Source organism: Cyclopterus lumpus, chromosome 1 (genome assembly GCF_009769545.1).
Source record: "Cyclopterus lumpus isolate fCycLum1 chromosome 1, fCycLum1.pri, whole genome shotgun sequence".
Lineage (NCBI taxonomy): Eukaryota > Metazoa > Chordata > Actinopteri > Perciformes > Cyclopteridae > Cyclopterus > Cyclopterus lumpus.
In genome coordinates this window covers 14,396,474-14,415,976 of record NC_046966.1, presented here as the reverse complement: position 1 = coordinate 14,415,976, position 19,503 = coordinate 14,396,474, and the positions used below count along the sequence as shown (strand labels likewise).

The 19,503-nt window shown below is 40.5% G+C and overlaps 1 protein-coding gene across 4 annotated transcripts in view; it reads right to left on the bottom strand.

Moving 5' to 3' along the window:
- Positions 1 to 19,503, bottom strand: part of rptor (regulatory associated protein of MTOR, complex 1) — a 124,151-nt gene that overhangs the window by 71,700 nt on the left and 32,948 nt on the right. For all 4 annotated transcript variants that reach the window (XM_034534839.1, XM_034534857.1, XM_034534848.1 and 1 more), the window contains exons 5-7: positions 10,931 to 11,089; positions 8,822 to 8,968; positions 2,270 to 2,445 (exon numbers count right to left, since the gene is read on the bottom strand). In XM_034534839.1, coding sequence (XP_034390730.1) covers positions 2,270 to 2,445; positions 8,822 to 8,968; positions 10,931 to 11,089 — 482 coding nt within the window. The remainder of the gene's footprint in view (positions 1 to 2,269; positions 2,446 to 8,821; positions 8,969 to 10,930; positions 11,090 to 19,503) is intronic.

The window sequence follows — 19,503 nt, the reverse complement described above, 5'->3', positions numbered from 1 at the left end:
AAGTAACATTTATGCTAAAGAAGCGTATCAAACTCAACTATGTGAGCTATGTAAGGAAAATTCCTATTATAATGCTTATATACACTAGTACATGACGACATTTCCTATTATTCAACCAGCCTGTTGAATTCATTAATACTGAAGCTTGACGTTTCCCCATGCAATCCACAACATCACTTTTTTGAAGGCAGAGGATATTAAGGAATAGCTCAGTCAATATTACCCAGCAGGCTTTTGGTAACTTGTTCTCCAAAGTGGAACGTTAGGAAGGGATATCAATATTAATGGCATAATACTGAGACCTCATTATGTGGAAGGTCATGCTGGGCGTGTAGATTTAGAGCGGAGGAAGATAAACGAAACTCTTCAACATTTCTGGCAGAGAAAAAACCTTCAGCTAGCTGTAGGACACCTCCTTAAGACAACCTGCCATTTTCACTTACAGACTTAAAAAAATATATATAGTTATTCTCTTTCAAATTTGTAGATGAAAGTTTCTTAAATCCTCCCTGTGACTTTTAGTGTTTGCATAGTGAATTAAGTCATTAAAATGCACAAAAAAAAAACGGTGCGGGTAATTAATGATTTATAACACTACAGATATCTTTGCAGGTAGTTTAGTCTGTGGAAGCTAAGCTGCTCACCCCCTGCTTGATTGTATCATATTGACAAAATCTGTCAGACCGACAGAAATATTAACACCTGGTTAAGTACTGAAAACCACTGTCTCCAAGACCACATTTTGCCATATTGAGTAATGATACAGCACAGACTCACAAAATGAAAACAATACAAGTCACAGCAGCTGGCAACTAAGAATATGACCCAGCACTTGAAGCCAACTTTTGAAACTTTGATACTTGTTGCTTCTGCAACGTTGACCTACATACAGGACGTGACGTTACAGCACGTGTATGTCGACAATGGATGACATGACTGTGTGTGTGCGTGCATGTTTTGTGTTGACAGGGGATCGGAGGTGATGCAATCACCTTTGCCTTGGTATGCAAGCCCCACACACTCAGCGTGCCCCACACACAGCGGACGGTCTGATGCAACCCGTGTGCTCCTGCCGTGGTTTAGCTCGAAGCTCCATCCGAACAGTCCTCTGAATGATGCATCATGCTGCTTTTACATCAGGCCACTGTATCAGCCAAGTCTGAACACATTTATTCTGAATATCTTTCACCAAATTTGACTGAAGTGTCCTCTGCGGGGATCATCATCCTTGCCTCGCTGATGTCGGTTTACATTTTTCATCATAGCTGAATACTGAGCAGGGTCAGATTTCAGAGGAAGGTTTGGCCTCTGCTGAGGCGGACTGCAATGCTTTGAGACTTTGACTATTGTAATGGTGGTAATTGAATTACAAAAGGTATTCAATTATCATCTTTTGATTTTTAATCATAGGCTATACATTACCCCAAAAATCTGGAATAACCTATGAAATAGAGAAATAAGGAATAGCATTATATGCATCACATGAATTATTATGAGATTCTAAGACGGATAGCAATACGTTAGCTTTTAAGCCAGTGGGTGCGGGTCAGATTGTATCCATATTCGGCTGCTGCAGCTCAGCCGCCCTTACCAAAAACTCTTGCATAGAAATTAAACAAGACGCACGTGTACTACGTCTGTTGTATTATGGGGCAGTGGAAAGAAACAGACAGCCCTTTGTTATTAGGATCCTTTGTGGTTGAGAATTGAGTTTTAAATGTCTGATTATTGAGTTTTCTACATCAAGTCATCATCATCGTTCAAGAGAGAATCAAGATGCATCTTAGTTAGTTTTTTTTTCCTTGACACTGGACACTGGAGGTTTGAACTCGGGCCCCTTGCTGTAAGGTGACAGTGCTCGCCACTGCACCATCATGCAGCCCCAGGGCGCATTATGTGTTACATAAATTAATACTGTCTACAGACCGGGTTGTATCTTTTGTTGACACACAAAATTGAACCAATCATGAGCATAAAAGTTATTAAATTCCTTCCAGAGTAGAAACTTGCTATAACATTTTCTTACCCGCTAAGAAAGACCACAACAAAGTCTCTCCTCCCGCTCTTTAAAGGCTGTTTGGATCCATTATTGTAAAACACTGCTTACGTGTTAACAGTTCGGTGACAAAAAGCCCAGCTACCCCTTACTTCTGCATAAATATAGGACATAACTTAAATCTACCATCTGGAACGTTTCAGACTTTTAATGCTTAGTAAGAAACAGTTTGGCAGAGAGAAGGGAAATAAAAGTGTGAGGAGAAAACATTACCATCTGAGGGCGATCTTGATGGGCGTGGTGAGGCAGGAGGTGAAGAGGTCAGCTGGGAGGTCAGGGTTCATGGGAAGCAGCTCGCTGGCCTCGCAGGCAGCCAGCTGGATGCAGTTCTTCATAGAGGGCGGCAGTGGCATCTGAGCGAGTGGGTGGCTGGGGTTAATGGCTGCGACCTGAACAGACAAAACACGTCAGGGTTTGTTCACATTCATTTGGCGCTGCAACGACCACCTGAGCCAGATATGTAAACTAAAATGTGTCTGTGTAAAAGAATAAGGTTTAAAATATCTCGAGACTGCAGCAACCACAGGAAGTGATCTCATTATGAATCTGGGTTTCAGATTCAAAACATTTGATTATTGAAACCTGACTTATTGTCTGAGGAAATGAATAACAGAGGAGGAGCTGGGTGACAGAGTCTGACTTTAAAGAGGTGACACATCAGACAGACATGGAGAGCATCCCTTTATAGTCAACTTTGTTGACACAGATTTATAGAAAAATGTGTTTGCGCTGAGCTGTTTTCAAAGTGTTTTCCTTTGACGGAGATTGCTGATTCTTGTTCGCACTGATGTTACAGAAATTGAGCTTAGCATCGTCACAAATGAAGGTCTTGGTATTGTGGCAGTACTAGAAAGAGGACGACAGAAGCAGACAGGATGAAGAACCAGATAAGACATGGAATTAAAAGGTCAGGGACAGATTGAAGAGCAGCAGCTTTAAGACTGATCTAAAAGATATGCAAGTCAGACAAAATACAAAGCCGAAGGAGACCTCTTTGGTACCTTTGTATTTGAAGTAAAAACAAGTTTGAAAACTATTCTAAAGTCAAAGTGTGAGTTTGTGCAAGTGTCCAGGTGAAGGCATTAACACCCTGGTACCACCTGTACAAGCCTGTGCTGACTGTTTTGCAAGCTGTTGGTGCGTCTCAGATGTGGCATCGAATCATCGCCCCCAGAAAACTTTACTCCAAAGGCTAATCTGCTATTCATTTGGTCACCGAGACCAGAAATGCATCCATCTTTGTATTTATACAAGGTCTCTGCTGTACCTCATCCATCTTAGAGATGGTATTGAATCTTCATATGCTACTGTATTGTGTGAACCACATTAAAAATGGACCCCCCTCATCCTGTTTTATATCTGGTGCAGAACAAAAAGAGGAGAATGTGAATACAGAAGACTTTTTGCAGGTTTGCCACCTTGTACTACGAGCCCAAACATTGCAATTGACGCACTGCCTGAGACATTTTGAGAACGTAATGATAATGTGTTGTTAGTTCATCGATCCCAGTGAGGGAATTTTCACTTTTGCTTGCTCCCTAAGCAGGCGGTCTTTAGTGGTAAACAATACTCTTGCCCATTCTAAATACAGAATTAGATGTTATTGCTGGGACGGCCTAGTCAATACTTGCAAATATGAAATGGAAAGATTGAGGAGGCTTGCATATGATGTTAAACTTTAATTACATTTAAAGCCCATGACTATTTATGTGCTCATTTTGCTGTTGTACTGTTGATTTGTTTCTGGGAGTTCAATACCGCTTCTGCTGTTTGCTGAGAAGACTTTAATAATAGTGTTCCATTTGCAGCTCTGCCCCATGTTAGTAATAAATTATGGAAGGAGATTATCATATCATTATCATCGCTTCTTTCATCGCAAAACACAAACCCTCATGTTGCTCATCCATTTTTAAATTAGTTGTTTTCAATGACAGCAGCAACATGCGTCTTTCCCAGTGAGGACATTAAAGGAATAAAATAAGAATTCACATGTTTTTGTTGCTTGTCTCTGTTAAAACAAATAATAGAAAGTATATTAATATTCTACTCTGGACTACAGCTGCACCATTCACTAAGTCATTACCTAAAGTGAAGCCAAAACATCTTGAACACATCCTGGTGGCTGGCTGTTCGTTTAAGAGTTGCCCATGAGTGGAGCACGCACTTCAAACCCCAATATGATTAATAACCAATTAATTGTGCTGCCCTGTCAACAATGGCAAATATAAAGCAGATAAGATTCAGATCCTGTCTTTAATGTACTCTACTGTGTTTTGTCTTTGCTCTGTCTATAAAGACACAACTTTGGGCAGTACTATATTTTATTTTTATTGATTTGCGTTACCTTCTGTCTTTTAACTTTTTCTTTATTATCTGATCTTGAAAATGTGCAACTGGTTCCAAAGCAAAATCAGTGTTCAAGACTCATTCCAACCATTGATGCTCCTTCCAATAGTTGCAATGTGCTAACTTTCGGGTCGTCCCCTAACCGGAAGGTTAGCAGTTTGATCCCCATCTCCTCTGGTCCAGTGTCTTTGATCGAGACCCTGAAACTCAAGTTGCTCCCTGGGTGCTTTACAGCAGCGGTCCCCAACCCTTTTTGAGCTACAGACCTGTTTCGTGTCAGACAATATTTTCATGGACCGGCCTTCACAGTGTGGGCGATAAATATGACGTAATAAAATGATACGACCGGCATAAAGTGCATAAAAATACAACTCACCATGACGCCGAATTAGTGGGAGCCCTGAGTTTGTTTATCTGCAACGAGCCGGTGTTACGGTTTAACAAGCGACGTAGTTACGGCAGCTATTGAAAATAGGATGAGAACACGTAGCTGTCCTCATAAATGCCGCATTGTTAAATTTTTTAATAGTGTTAAACCCTCTCATATATATTATCATATACAAAATAAACAGTGCGGCGTTCACGAGGACAGCTACGTGTTCTCGTCCCTTTTTCCAAACAGCTGGCCTAACTATGACAACAACGGAAGCGTTCGGCTGTAAGTCGCCAGTTAACAGGGTCGCCTGTAACACCGTAACCATCTCGGGGTGACGGGAGACCACGACACCCGAAGTTTGTTTGTTATGTCCAGTCTGCTCTGTAACTTAGTTTTCTCTAGCTTGTGAGTTTGCTTTCGCTCGCTAGCTTTTCTCATGAGGTTACTTATACGTAACCTCTTGAGATGTGCAACGTATTTCGTGACCTCGTGAGAGGCTAAGATGCACAGACGGTATCCGGTCCTTTTTCTACTTTGATAAAAAAAAAAAAAAGAAGTTCATTCACTCGTTCTGTGTGACCCAGTACCAACCGACCCGGGGGTTAGGGACCGCTGCTTTACAGCACCCCACTGCTCCTAATACTTGGGTTAAATGCAGATCAGTCAAATGTTATGTACCTGTATGTACATGACCATTGTGATGACGTTTTTCTTTTAATAGGCTGTGTTAATATACTGAACACCTTGCCTAACTCGTTGTAAATATGCACATCTGTAAACTGCAAACTGTTAGAGAAAGACCTGTAGACACCCTGAAAAGATGACCATTGCAGCGGAAAAATTCTGTTTCAAGTGCTAAAAGTCTTTGTGTTTTGGGGCCACATGCAGGCTGAGCAGAAGGACAGTGTGAGAAGTCTTGGCAAGCCCTGGCAATCAATGTACACCGTCAAAAGAACACATGCAATCTTATAAGCATGATGCGCATGTTTAAGAATACACACAAACAACCACATGAGCACTACCTTTCATATAAAGTAGACCCACCAAACAACATAAACACAACCACAGCAGTGACACACCAGAGCTCCTGAATAGAAACTATTCTTTCGAACTCCCATCTGATGCAAGTTGGAGTAAACCCAGACTACCCGAGGCCAGCACTGAGGGGACGTCCTTGTCTTTCTGCATCCAGAGGGTGAGTTGAGTCAATTAGAGGATGAGACAATAAAACTAATAGAACAAGACAACTAGCAGGCTAAAAACTGGTTTGTGTTGAGGCACTGTAGATTTATGTCATGCCAACCCTACTCCTGTATATACTGCACAGCCATTCCGTTTTCTGCTAGTCCAATAACTCATTAGCCAACTATATAATGAGTGTAAAGGCAGCAGCAGATGTAGCTTAGATCTCAGTGTGAGATGTTATGTATTTACAGAAACGCTTCTACAAGAAGCTCTGCACACACATGAATAAATCATGAAAAATACAGAAGAATAGTCTTAATTAATGGGGAGTGTTTGGGGATCGTGATAACATGTGTAACCATCTTTTTTTTCTATCAACGTGCATATTTCATTTCTCTTTGAAATGCTTGCAGGCGTGGATGGAGATGGATCTGTGCCAATCTTCTTAGAATATAATTCCTTTTCTCTCTCTCTTATAAGGACAACATTGACTTGCTCGCAGAGGCAGATATCACAAACAAGCAGTGTGCGCTTCAAAAGCCTCTTGTTGTGTCAACCCAAGAAGAACATTGTCTCCTGAAAGAAACTATGAATCAAGTGTGCGATGGCGCGCCACAGTAATCCGAATGGTAAATATCACAACAACATTGCCAGCAGAAACTGATTAATGCCAAGCATCCACTGTAATTATTACATTAGCATACTGTAATCTCGCAAATTACCATGAAAATCACCATGACAACATTATTTTCTCTCTTTTTGTGTGATATAAATGCTGAGAATTCCTTTCTTTTTAAAAAGTGACTAATTGTATCATCTTAGAGGCAGGGATTTCAGATGTAAAAACAATCACATGCAATCATGCACATGCATTGACAGCTACCAAAACACAACAATTCAAGCAATACATTCTACAGCCTTATCAATTATTCATTATTATGATAGAAGTAGCTGGGGGAGGCTTGATGTGAGCATCCTAGAAATGCCGGCAACACGAACATCTAAGCCGTAACATACACACAACCAGTCCACACACACGCTCTCACAGTCCAGCGTGTCCAAGCTGGGAGTGCTGCGGGAGTGCTGCAGAACGCACACGCAGACACACACACACACACACACAATGCAGTGAGCATGTTTGCTGAGTGCACGCAGGAAGTGATTAGATATTTAAAAGGAGGCAGGTGGCCCTATAATAGAGCACTCAGAGCAGACACCCCCCAACCCCCACACACTAACTGACTAACTAAATGGACTGCAGGAGGAGGTTGATATGGTGCTGTGGAGGAGTGATAACACACCTCCTCCTCCTTTTCATATCATCCCTTCAGCCATCTTCTACATGTTTTGGTCTTCATCTGCATCACTGCAGCTCCAAATAATAGTCCCTGGTGAGATCAGGTATTTCCTGCTATGTGAATTGTGTTCACCTTGCAAGTGTGAATATTTAAAAGTTGCTGACAAAGTGTGTTGTGTCTCGACAGATGAATGCAGGTGTAGGAGTGCGTTGGCAAGGTGGGGGACTCCCTGCTTGGAACATATCCTGCATGATTAATAAGTCTGTGGAACTCATTGCCTCTCTCTTTATCTTCCACAACCTGCCTCCATTATACACTTCCTGTGTGAGGCGGTGAGAAGTGCAAGCACTCAGGTGGAAAAGGGAAAATTCTTATGGATGTTATGTAACTTCCCCCTACATTTATCTGGAGGACTTCCTCTGTGAACACAACACTAAAGTTAAACCCTGACGTTCCCATCTTTAAAGTGACCTCGAGAACTATTTACTGATATGAAACCGTCTTAATTTAATACTGATGCCTGTGACATATGTAAACAAGACCAGTAACTGTAAACAAAATGCGCTATAATAATATATGATTTGAATACATATTTGAATAGTCGAATAGTAAAACTATACATATATTATTATATTCATGGGGAGGGTCTTGTTTCTGGTAAAGAAGCGGAAACGAGATAAACCCGCCCACAAAGAAAGAAAAGAAGAAATTATTGTTTTTAAATATGGACCATGGCAAAAAAAAATTTATATAGAATAAGAAATGAACAAACTCAAAATATATGGTGTAAAGGAACAAATAATTACTTTTGTTTCCTAAAAAAGCAGTTAAAGAAATCTTGTTATTTAGTAAAATAAGAGCAGTGCTTTTAGCCCCAACATGACCTCTGCAAACTGCTCACAGAAGGAGCAGCATGTGCTGAGGATCGAGACACTTGGGACGAACTCTGTCAAACACTGCGGCAACTCAGCAGTTTAGCTGCTGCCTTCCCCTTTTACATTAACAGGTATTACAGTGCTCACAGCAGCCCCTCCTACCTCGCGTCTCTCTCTCGCTCTCTTTACAGCCTGGCTGAAACTTTCACATGAATAATTGAGATGAATGACAGCGCGATCTCATTAAGGATTCACATAACATTCCATAGCTGGGAGGGAGAAAGAGAGAGAAAACAAAATAAAAAGATAAAGCGGTGAAGGGACTGGTGCTGGAAGAGGTGTGTATCTGTGTGTGAGTGTGTGTTATTGTACTCCTGAGACTAACCCAGAACTCAATGATTTAAAGCCAGCTGCCTATTTGATTGGCTGAATCGCAGCACTGATGACATCCTGGATTTGTCATAGATAGGATTCAAGTGGAGAATCATGACTGGACACTCACTGACACCACTTAGGTATCCTATATAGTTACAGTATAGAATGAATAAATCATAAATACCAGCAGTTTGTTTGTTTGACTCACTAAAAGTGTTTTTTTCCTATTACAACCCGATTGCAATTTCATGGCTGCCGTGTTGTGACATGCCGCAAACCACGAGTGTGTGTTGTAGGTGCAGCTGCCCACCTCCAGTTCCTGCTCTCTCTGCAGGGCGAACTGTTTAAACGACTTAACAATGATTCCCGCGTTGGAGCAGTCGTAGACAAAGATGGACGGGCTCCCCATCCATGTCTGCAGGTCGTAGATGGACAGCGGGATGTACTGGGTGTAGTTCTGGAAGAGAAAAAGAGGGAGAGAGATGAGATGTTATTGCTGAAAACTCACATTTATAGATTTGTGTTTAATTATTAACCAGTCATCCATTTGATGAAGAGCGTGAGCAGAAGAGAGGGGGAGAGAAATAGTTGAAAAGAGAAAAGTATACTGAGGGTGAGATGGACAGAAACAATTGAATGATGGGAACACAGACTGAGGCAACGAGTAATTCGACTAATATTCTTGATGGTATAAAAGGTGGTAAACCCGATACCTTGCGATTCTGCACTACTTCCCAGATATTGCTGTAACACTAAATCCGCCCGCTGATCTCCTGTTTGAGTAGCCAGGGACAGCAGCTTAATTTTAAAAAGGAAAAGGAATAAGTATATTGGGTAGAATGTGGAGGAAAAGGTAGTCAAACTGAGGAGGAGAAGAGGACATATGGCCCGAGGGTGCACTGGGGACTTGGAGGCAACAGCTAAGCCCAGACAGCAGCCATGCATCATTGCGAGTGGGTGCTTACTTATTGGACAAGGCAATGGACAAGATTGTGTGTCAGAGTCTCTCCCTCAGTGGAGCTCAATTCTAAGATCATGGCATGCAGGTGGCTATAGGGAACACGTTTAGTTGTTAAGCACTTTTTGACCACGGGAACCTTTCAAAAAGCCTGGGACCCTTTTGAGGTACTTTCTTACTTTACCGGCATTCATATTGCCGCCCTGGGTAGCGAGCTGCTGCATATAATTGCCCTTGTAGGGATGAATAAAGTTGTATATGTTTGAATTTAATTCCTCTGCAATATGCTTGAATTCTACTCCTGCTAGGCCTAAGACAGTATATGCAACAGTGTGTGCAAATGAAGCCTTGGTGATTGATTTGTTTGCTTTTACATTTCAACATAGACAAACTGCTGCTGTCATGCAATTCATTGTTCATATACGTACATGCATACTTTTGAGGCAGGTGAGGGACAAATCCTCCCTAAAATCGATACGATATTGTCAACCAGGTCACTGCAAGAAAAGTGGCAGCAAGCTCAAATGTTGTTGGCATTGCTGTTGGTCATTGTATTCATTTTACTTCAAGTCCTGATTTACTCTTCCTGATTGAACTGTTCGTGTTCAGAATTATATTACAAAATAACACAAAGGAATGCAGATTTGACACATTATATGGTGGTAACAACCCTGCCCGTATCGACCCTGTTGAAGGGAAATAATCACAAATGCCATGAACTCCTATTCAAATGACAAGGATGACTTGAAAACAGTCACATGGTGTCTGACTACCGCTGTACACACTACACCTCCATGTGAGCTCCATATATGACAATGAACTGGGTGCATACGAATAAAAAAAAGACCACAATTCAACTAATGCAATTGAAATGTCACCATGTGTATATTAATGTGACTAAAGTTGGACTAGTGAAGTTATTCAAATCTTTGTGACTAGGATTGTTACTGCATTGATCTAATGAGTAGTTTAGCGAGTATTTACTTAAGGTTCACCCCAAAAATGTCATATTTTCCCTCTTACCTGTAGTGCTGTTTATCATTATAGATTGCTTAGGTGTTAGTTGCCAAGTGTTGTAGATAGCAGCCTAAGAGATCTCTGCTAATATTCTAGGACTATATGGCACTCAGCTTGCGGTGCTCAAAGTGCCAAAAAAATACATTTGAAAAACTTAACAGCTTGCACCTATTTATTGACGAGATCATAGCTAACAGATACTACTAGTTCACCTAGCGCCACTGAGCTAGCTAACCTTGCAGCTCAGCTGAGGAGAATGGTGTTAACGTTTATACTTTGCGATGTCAAAAACACGAGCCTTGTGCATGAGCCCCTTTAATCCCACTCACACAGCCTAAGGCCTCTCAGCAACAGAAGATGAAGTTTTCCTTGGAACCTGGTTGCAGTAAAGGTCTAGATGTCCATGGCTACTGCATATTTCATGTTTTAGTGTGTGTGTGGTACCTTATTAAAAACCCAGATCTCTCCGTTGACAGTGGGCCGTGGCACCCCGTGGCCGTTGTAGTGGAAGAGGACTCGCTCCTCTTTGGCATTGCGTCTCAGCGACGTGCACAGCTTCTTCACCTCGTCCACCGTGGGGTCCAGACTCTGTTTGTAACGCGCCTGGAAAACAGGGTGGAATAGAGGAAGCCGTCAGCATGTTCGTTTTACATCTAAAAATGACACATACAGAAGTCGGAACTACGTTCTATCTCACAGGCATTCTGTATTAACATTTGGACATTTCGCTCGATAACAAAAAGGAGTCTTCAATATTTATTGAAGATAGGGGGTTTAATAAAAAACAAATGACAACACATTTACACATTGACTTATCCTGCCTGCTAATCATCAGAGAAGAGCAGACCAAGCATTACATCCCTATTCATGCTGTTGAATGATGTAATACCTGCTGGTATTGGTGAAGTACATCTATGAGACACTAGGCTGCATGGCCATGAGGGGAATCTTCCCATGTTGTCTTTACATTCGTCATGTTGTGTGCATCACGAGGCTTCGTATGAGAGAGGATACATCAGTGTGATTCAACTGTGTCTGACATAAACACACTGACTGCTGCTTATTCATTTCAATGATCAACAACTTTAATTGTCCTGGTTTACACTTTGACCATGGCTCTTCAAATATAAAGAACATTTATTTTATTTGTATTTTTGACACATCACATTATTTATACATTTTCAAGTTGAACGGTACATACAGTATGACGTTAATTGTCGGTAACGAGGTGAGTAAAGTTCACAGCTGACCTGCATGTAGCTAAGAGGCAAATAAGATGTTTTTCTTGCTCAGATATCTGAAAATTCAAGGAAACAACGAAACAATAGAGGAGAGCAACCCTCTGCAAAACTGAAAAGACTCATTTGGCAGCACTGCACTTGAATTGAAAATAATGTTGACCCTTCCTGTGCAGTTCTTCAGATTGGAGACAATGTGACAAGAAGCATTGAACAATACCCTTTTCCAAATACTTTAGGTTAGTTTTTACATAAATTTGCCACCAATCTGTATTCATAACTTTGTACCACTGTGAAATCCTTAACGATTTACAATACAGTTCCCCAAAAGACCATGTCTCTAAATATTTCACCAATAAACTATATTGTTACAATTTCTTAAATACGTTTGTTTCTTGGATGTTTTGAGCATTCTATCTGAGCAGCTCAAAAATAACAATCCGACTCATTTATGAGGCGACCAGAAGGAGCTGGCAGAGCGGATAGACATTTTGTTTTCAATTATCCAATATTATGTTGACTGATGCAAAGATGTTGTGCTTTGAAAGATGTCAACCTTTTAAAAAGCCTGAATATTTTCTAGGAAATAACAATTTTAGCTGAACATCATGTTAGCTTTTGTAGGATAGTAAGTCTTAATTTGAAGAACTGTAACAAATACATAAATAAAAACACAAGTGTAATTTTAGGGTAAACAAGGACGCTTTCACACTTCAGGAGTGTGACATTTCAACAAGCTGTTGATAGTATGAAGGATATAAAATATAGTACCAGTAGTGCAAACCTCTTGTATATTTCTTTTTGACAAATCAGACAGAACAGCACTTTGAGTGCAGATTTGAAGCAGATATTTTAGACATAAACAAACACAAAACGTTGAGTTTTAGGTGCTGCTACTGTTGCTTTACTGTTGTCATCTTGTTTTCTTTGCCACCTGCTGCTTACTTTAGATCATACTTCACCAGTTGCAGTGATTTTATAAGAGTGAAGTCAGTGTGATACTAGGGCCTGTGCCTGTGTGTGTGTGTGTGTGTATATGTGTGTGTATGTAAGCTGCTTGAAAAATTGTAAAAAGGGGAAAGAGTGGGAGACGGAGGACATGTGCATTGTTTGTGCTCCTTCGCTTCATTAAATAAAGTGTGTGATTAAAAACTGGCGCGTGAGCAGGGGTGTCAACTAGTTATGCAACAGGTTAGACCAGTGAGTCATTATCACACTCTCCAAGGCCCTTCTGTTACATAACTAACATGCCTTTTACTAAACAGCCGGCCTCCTGACAAATGGCTTTGAATCACAGGAGAAGCCATATTTTAACCTCAACTTGCAAAAAACAAGACAAAGACACAGCCTTGAATTCTTCTCATCACCTACAAAGCCGTAACTGGTGATGCACCATCATATCTCAAGGATATCAAGGATATCTTGTAGTACCATATTGCCCCACTAGAGAGCTGCGCTCACTAAATGCGGGGCTACTCGTGGTTCCTAGAGTCCTAAAAAGTAGGATGGGAACCAGCTTTCACTCTCAGTCCGGGTGGCCGACAGTCACCACATTTAAGAATATACTTAAGACTTTACTTTTCAACAGAGCTTATAGTTAGGGCTGGCTCAGGTTTGCCCTGGTCCAGCCCCTAGATATGCTGCTATAGGCTTATAGGCTGCTGGGGGACATCTTAGGATACACTGAGCTTCTCTCTCTCCTTATGAACAAATTCACATCTCTTCATTGCACATTACTAACTCTACTTCTCACCGGAGTCTTTGTGCCTTCTCCACTCACAGGGTCCATTGGACCTGGCTGTGTCTGGAGCCGGTCCTGGCTCCTGGGCCCTGCCCCCTGACTCCTTGCCCTGCATCCTGCCCCTGGCCTCCTTCCTTCCTCATTGGCCCTGCCTCCTGTGTGCCTCCTGCCTCAAGGGCCCGGCCTCATGCCTTATTGGAGGCTAAGGCTAATTTGTAATTTGTAATTTTGGGCTATACAAAATAAACTGAATTGAATCTCGAACAGTTTAACCATCAAATCAACATTTTTAAAAAACTGTTAGAAACAACAAAGACTATGCCCTTTTATCTCAAATGTAGTAAGAAGACTTATTTGAAAAGGCTCACATAGGATACGCGTCTTTTTTAAATTTATTAATCCGTTTCATAAAATAAGTATTTTTTATTACATCGAGTAATAATATTCTGTGTTTTCTGATCCTTCCTCAATCAAAAACTTTCCTTAAATTCAATATAATGTAAATTGTTCAGTCATTTCGGTAGTGATTTTGAGTACTTTGCTAGGTGTTTATATTTCAAGATGCATGACATTTTAGAGTGTAGTTAAAATCAAAATGAAAGCTTGGGTTTGAAGATGGGCGAGCAAGTTGGATCCGAGCAAGTTGGGCAGAAAATGGAGATGGGGCCATTTCCCCCAGACACTTTGGGTACCTGACCCGATTTGGCGTATCTGCCTGTGTTATCCCATTGAAAGATGGTCTCTTTAATTTAAATACTGGCTTATATTTGAGAATTCACGGTATGTAATTTATATCAAGAACAAACCAGCTTCAGTCTTGCTTGTGTCCTATAAAACAACAGATTGAAACCATACAGTCATTTATAATCCTGGTGTTTACACGCTTCAGCTGTGTGATCATTATTACAATTATGCCAATTAATAATTGTGATTTGTAGTCCTGATTTGCAGAATAAACTCATCACGTTCCTATTGTTCTTCCCATGACACATCCTGTAGAGGCAAAGCTAAAGAGACCTTGATCAAAGATGCCACATTTGAGCTTCCCGTATCTGCATGAGTTGGAGTTGCAGTGTGATAGCAGAGCTGGCAGGCTGATTCAATTTGGGTATAATTAGATAGTCTTAGAGAGTCTGAATGCCAAGAGACGCAGCACTCATTCCAATGATATCAAGTGGTATCTGAATAGCATAATGGTGTTACTGAGGGACCTGCAGTGATGGAGGTATCGTGTTTGAAATCAGAGCTCGTATCGGAGAGGGTCGGTGGTGGGGAGGTATCGGGGGAAAAGGCAGAGGGAAACATGCAGGTGGGCCAAGTGCTTACAGTACCTGCTTGTTGTAGTTTGTTCAGACAAATCCCAATTGTATTAAGATGCTTTGGCAAAGCTTTTTATTTACATGCATGACCGTCAGGCATATTTAATTCAGATTCATATATATGAAGAAGACACTGAGGAGTTCATTTAAATATACCAATCAAAATATTCTGCGAGAAGGAGGTTTGAGTGTGTGACTCGACTCATCTCCTAACATTAACCGCCTTGACCTGTGGGGGGAGCTCCAGCCTCCAGTGGGGACCAACTCTCTCAAGAGGTTGATGGAATCTAAAGCTGTCTGCCTCTCGCTTCTTTATCTCACACCACCTTTTTAAAAACATCTCCACTATATCCATCAAGGCCACAGGAAACAAAGTGGTTTTAAAAGGTGTGCTCTGTGCTCCCTCTGTCGCCATTTATCATCATGTCACATCCTGAAAACAGGCGACCTTTTCAAAGTACCATAAGCATTCAGAAAGCAATTAAAATACAGACTGTTAAGTTGTACGGTGCAGCTGGAGCCTCTCTGGCTGTCACACACATCAGGCTACATTTTATACAACCAAAAAGGGAATACATGTGGTGACAGCAAACAACTAGATTCAATATGCAAGTTAAAAAGTTCAGCAACATGTAAAGTTACCATTGTGATAGAGCACTTATTTCTTAAAGGTAAAATCAGCCTGTGGACATACATTTAATCTTTCTTCTTCATTTTGAGATTTCCAAAGAAAACTAATACTCTCCATATTCATCTCCAAACTACGAAATATGATCATCAACATTATGTATCAGCATTTATAACAGTTTGTAATATGTTCTGACTGGAAACATTACACACGGTCAAGGGTTGTGCACGATCCAGGAAAAGAGGACTCTACAGGACCACCCAGTACTTCTTTGGTACCGAGCATCAGTGATATTAGTGAGAAGAGGTGCCTGAAAGATATTTAATGAAAATACCCACCCAGCCACACCCTGCTGCCATCTGACAGGAGAAACAGAAGTATCAGCTGGGATACCACCAAACCTCCAAGCAGCTTCTTTTCTGAGACTTCATGAGATTTCATATTTTATAGTTAAAGTTTTTTATATTTATTTTTGTTTATTGTGCACGCGTGTGTTTTCTTTTATGTTGCCTGTTGTACAATGACCTTGTAAACTTGAATGTTTTAATAACCTAGTAGTATGCAATGTAAAAGGACTTCTTTAGTGGAATATATATATATAATAATATAATAATACATAAATGACAGCACCGGCCACTTGTTGTCAAACAGAGGAAATGAGTAAAGTCAACCTCTGGCCTCTCAATCACCAACCAACCTGTAACAATGGGCTTTTACTAGTCAATGGTTATCATTTCACAGAATTTGCCAGTACCAAAGGTAAGCTATAATAATTTAAGCTGTAATAAGTTTATTCTGGCAGCTGACAGTAAATCATGCTCAGCTTACTCCGTTTGACAGATTTATTTATCTTCTGAGGTGGTCATGAGGAGCTCAGGCAGAAATGTCTGTAACTGAACTTGACTCATTTGTCATAAATAACAATGGACGTCTTAGAAACAGAGAGGATAAAAGGCATCCTGCTCTGAAACATTATGGGGGAAATGGTTGCCATGATCAGCAGACAAATGGGATACATTGGTTTAGTTTCCTATATGTGTGATGTAATTTATCAATGTCACTTAATTCTGTGGTTTATTCAAAAAGGTGGACTGTACACTTCAGGTTGGAAGTGAATTGGAGTCCCAAGTAGAGACTTTCAGGTATATTCGGGTCTTGTTCACGAGAGACTGTAACAGGGAGCATATGAATGACAGAGATGGAAAGGCTTCATCTATATTTGTTCAATCTCATTAAAAAAAAAGTATAGATGTTGGGGATTTATGATATGAAATTAAACCTTACAGATTCCAACAATACTGATCTGCAGTCAGCAAAGCAATCCCATCTGGAAAGGAGGCAAGCAAAACGACAGCTTCTCTATTAGGGATTAATAAAGTATACTTATTCCAATTTAGCTGACAAAGTACAGCCAGTCTGATAAATAGCAGGCCTGTCTGGCGGGAGTCATTTCCCCAGTGGGTCCGGCTGAGTTAGTTCACGGCAGGTCGGATGGAGCAGAGGGAGCGATGACACGTCTCCTTTCTTCTGCACACACCTCCTTCCAAGACTATGTTACCCAATCAGCCATTTATCAGCCCCAAAACTGTGGATTCAGAGGTATGAATGCTTGCACTTCTGAGGAGTTGCAGTCAAAAACACCACAGAGACATTTTAATAAGTTAAAGTATGTTAACAAGAAAATAACTAATTGACCACCTGATACTTTGTAACGGCATTACGTGTTCCAAATGTCAGATGTGTAATGGTACAGAAACACTCACGACTTAAATTTTTCTTCATCTGTTCTTGTGTTTCGGGCGAGTCTTGTGCTGGAAGCGAGCAGCAGGAGTCAGAACACTGCTGCCACAGCTGACTAAGTGTCATGGGTTATGTAACTGGCAGAAGGTCCGAATACAGTTAGTGCTTATGTACTGTACGTTAAACAGATGATAGAGATGATACAAAAAAAGATTTCAAATACAAACTGCTTCAAACTCAAGTGAACAAACTGTTTCATATGACTTATTGAAACGCTCCCTTCCTCGCGAATCTTCCTCAGTGTTCAGACCGTTTGTTTGTTTGTTTGTTTGTGACGGTAGCAACCCTCACTTCCTTAACACTTGCATGCCTTCCCTTCCTCTACTGACATTTACTTCACACATCCAATCACACCCACATGCCCCTTAACTTATAGATGCTGGATCGATATTGAAGTATAAATCAATAAATTAGGTCTCTGCTGGATTACTGTGCTTTAAAATGGCATACAATTAATGAAAGAATGTGCCGTGTTGCAGAAAACATGAAGGAATGTGTAACTACTACTATCTGGTATTTCCTGTGTTTTCCCAGAGGTTAGTTATGAAGCCAACAGCATATGATCAAAGGAAACACACTGTGAAATTGAATAGATTTACAGAGTTATCTCGATTTGAACATTGTTTGAGACATTTGGGATAATCCAAGTACAACATTTAACAAAACATACAACATGGTTCTAGTCATTTTTCAACATTTTGATGAGAAAATGTTTCACATATTATCTTTAGGTCCTGTGTTCAAGTCAGGTCAGTGACCTTTGTCACGTAATGCCCCTCTATTTCTTTCCCCACGGTATGTCATGTGACAGCAACCAAACAATTGGATTTCTTAATTAAATTTTGATTTAATTTCACGTGTTAATTTGAATGCTATGAATCAAAAGCTAACGGAAATACGCATTCCACCAACACTGATAATAAGCACAAAACAAATATGCCAACATATATAACGAGCATAAGTGACTGATTCAGTATCAGTACCTGGAAGCTTTAACAGGCACAATTTGATTAAAAGCTCTGGGAACATGGAATGTGTGCTTGTGTATGTAGTGTATGTGTGTGTGTTAGAGAAGGGGCAGAGAGACCTCTAAAGCACCAGTCCAATTAAAAGCTAAGTTCCCAGCAGCTCTCCAAGGTGTGTGTGTGTGTGTGTGTGTGTGTGTGTGTGTGTGTGTCTGTTTTAGTTTAATTTAGTAAATGCACCTTATCTTGGGTGGCGGGGAGCTCTAAGCAAGCCATTTAGAATAACACTCTTTATATTTCTTTGACACTTGGTTGGATATTAGATAAGAAAATGCAACAATAGCTAAGTTTCCCACAGATCTGATGTGTTCGCTACAATCATTTTCCATCGCTTTGATGGTGCGGAAGAATCGGTGGACATTTAACTCTTCATGTCAAGCTTCATGTCTATCATTATATATTTGCTCTGTGACAAATTTAGCTTATGTAAAAATAAAAAAAAATATCCTACTAACAAAGACACTTACTTTGTTAGGACTTTATCAAGACTAGTATTGATGACGTTATCGGTTTGGTTCCTTAACAATGAATTAAAAGAATCAACTTTGCTTCATTATTCTTGTATGTCTATACATAGTCTGTCTTGAGCAGAAATACAAGTAGTTCCAAAATATTTTAAATACATTCGCAGCTAAACAATCAGTTCAGGGATTAGTTTTCATTTATTAGCCTATTCTATTCAGCAAACTACAGTATGTATCCCATCGCTAACGTTACTGCAGTGGACGAGGATGAACAGGTGCATTTCTGCAAATTTATGTTCTGCTTGTTTGCTAAATGTTTTGATACTTTTCTGCTATTACCTTCCTTATTTGTGATGGTTTGATTGCATTTGTGACAACAGGAGTTATTAGCATCTACTGGAGTAAAATGTATTCACATTTTCTGTCACAAGTCTACGGGTCAGACGAGGTCATCTAAATACCGAAAATAAACACACCTGTCATAGATTTTAGAACGTTCATACTACTTACAAATATTAGATGTTTAATTTTTGAAAGCGTCAGTAAATCACAGTAACCTGTGGTCCAATTGATGAACTGATGCAGCCATTCTTATCAACCGGCTGCCTATTGTAGCGCTCTGCTCTAATCAACTGCTGCCCTCGTTTCCTGCCACCTGCAGAGAGAGTTACACCAGTTGGTGATTGAAGAAGGATTGGCGCGGGCAAAAGTGCCACAAACCATTAGCCTGGAGTCAGAGCTTAGGGACTGCTGCTTCTCTGACAGTGATGTTGTGACAGTGTGTGTCTATGTAGTTCTAGTC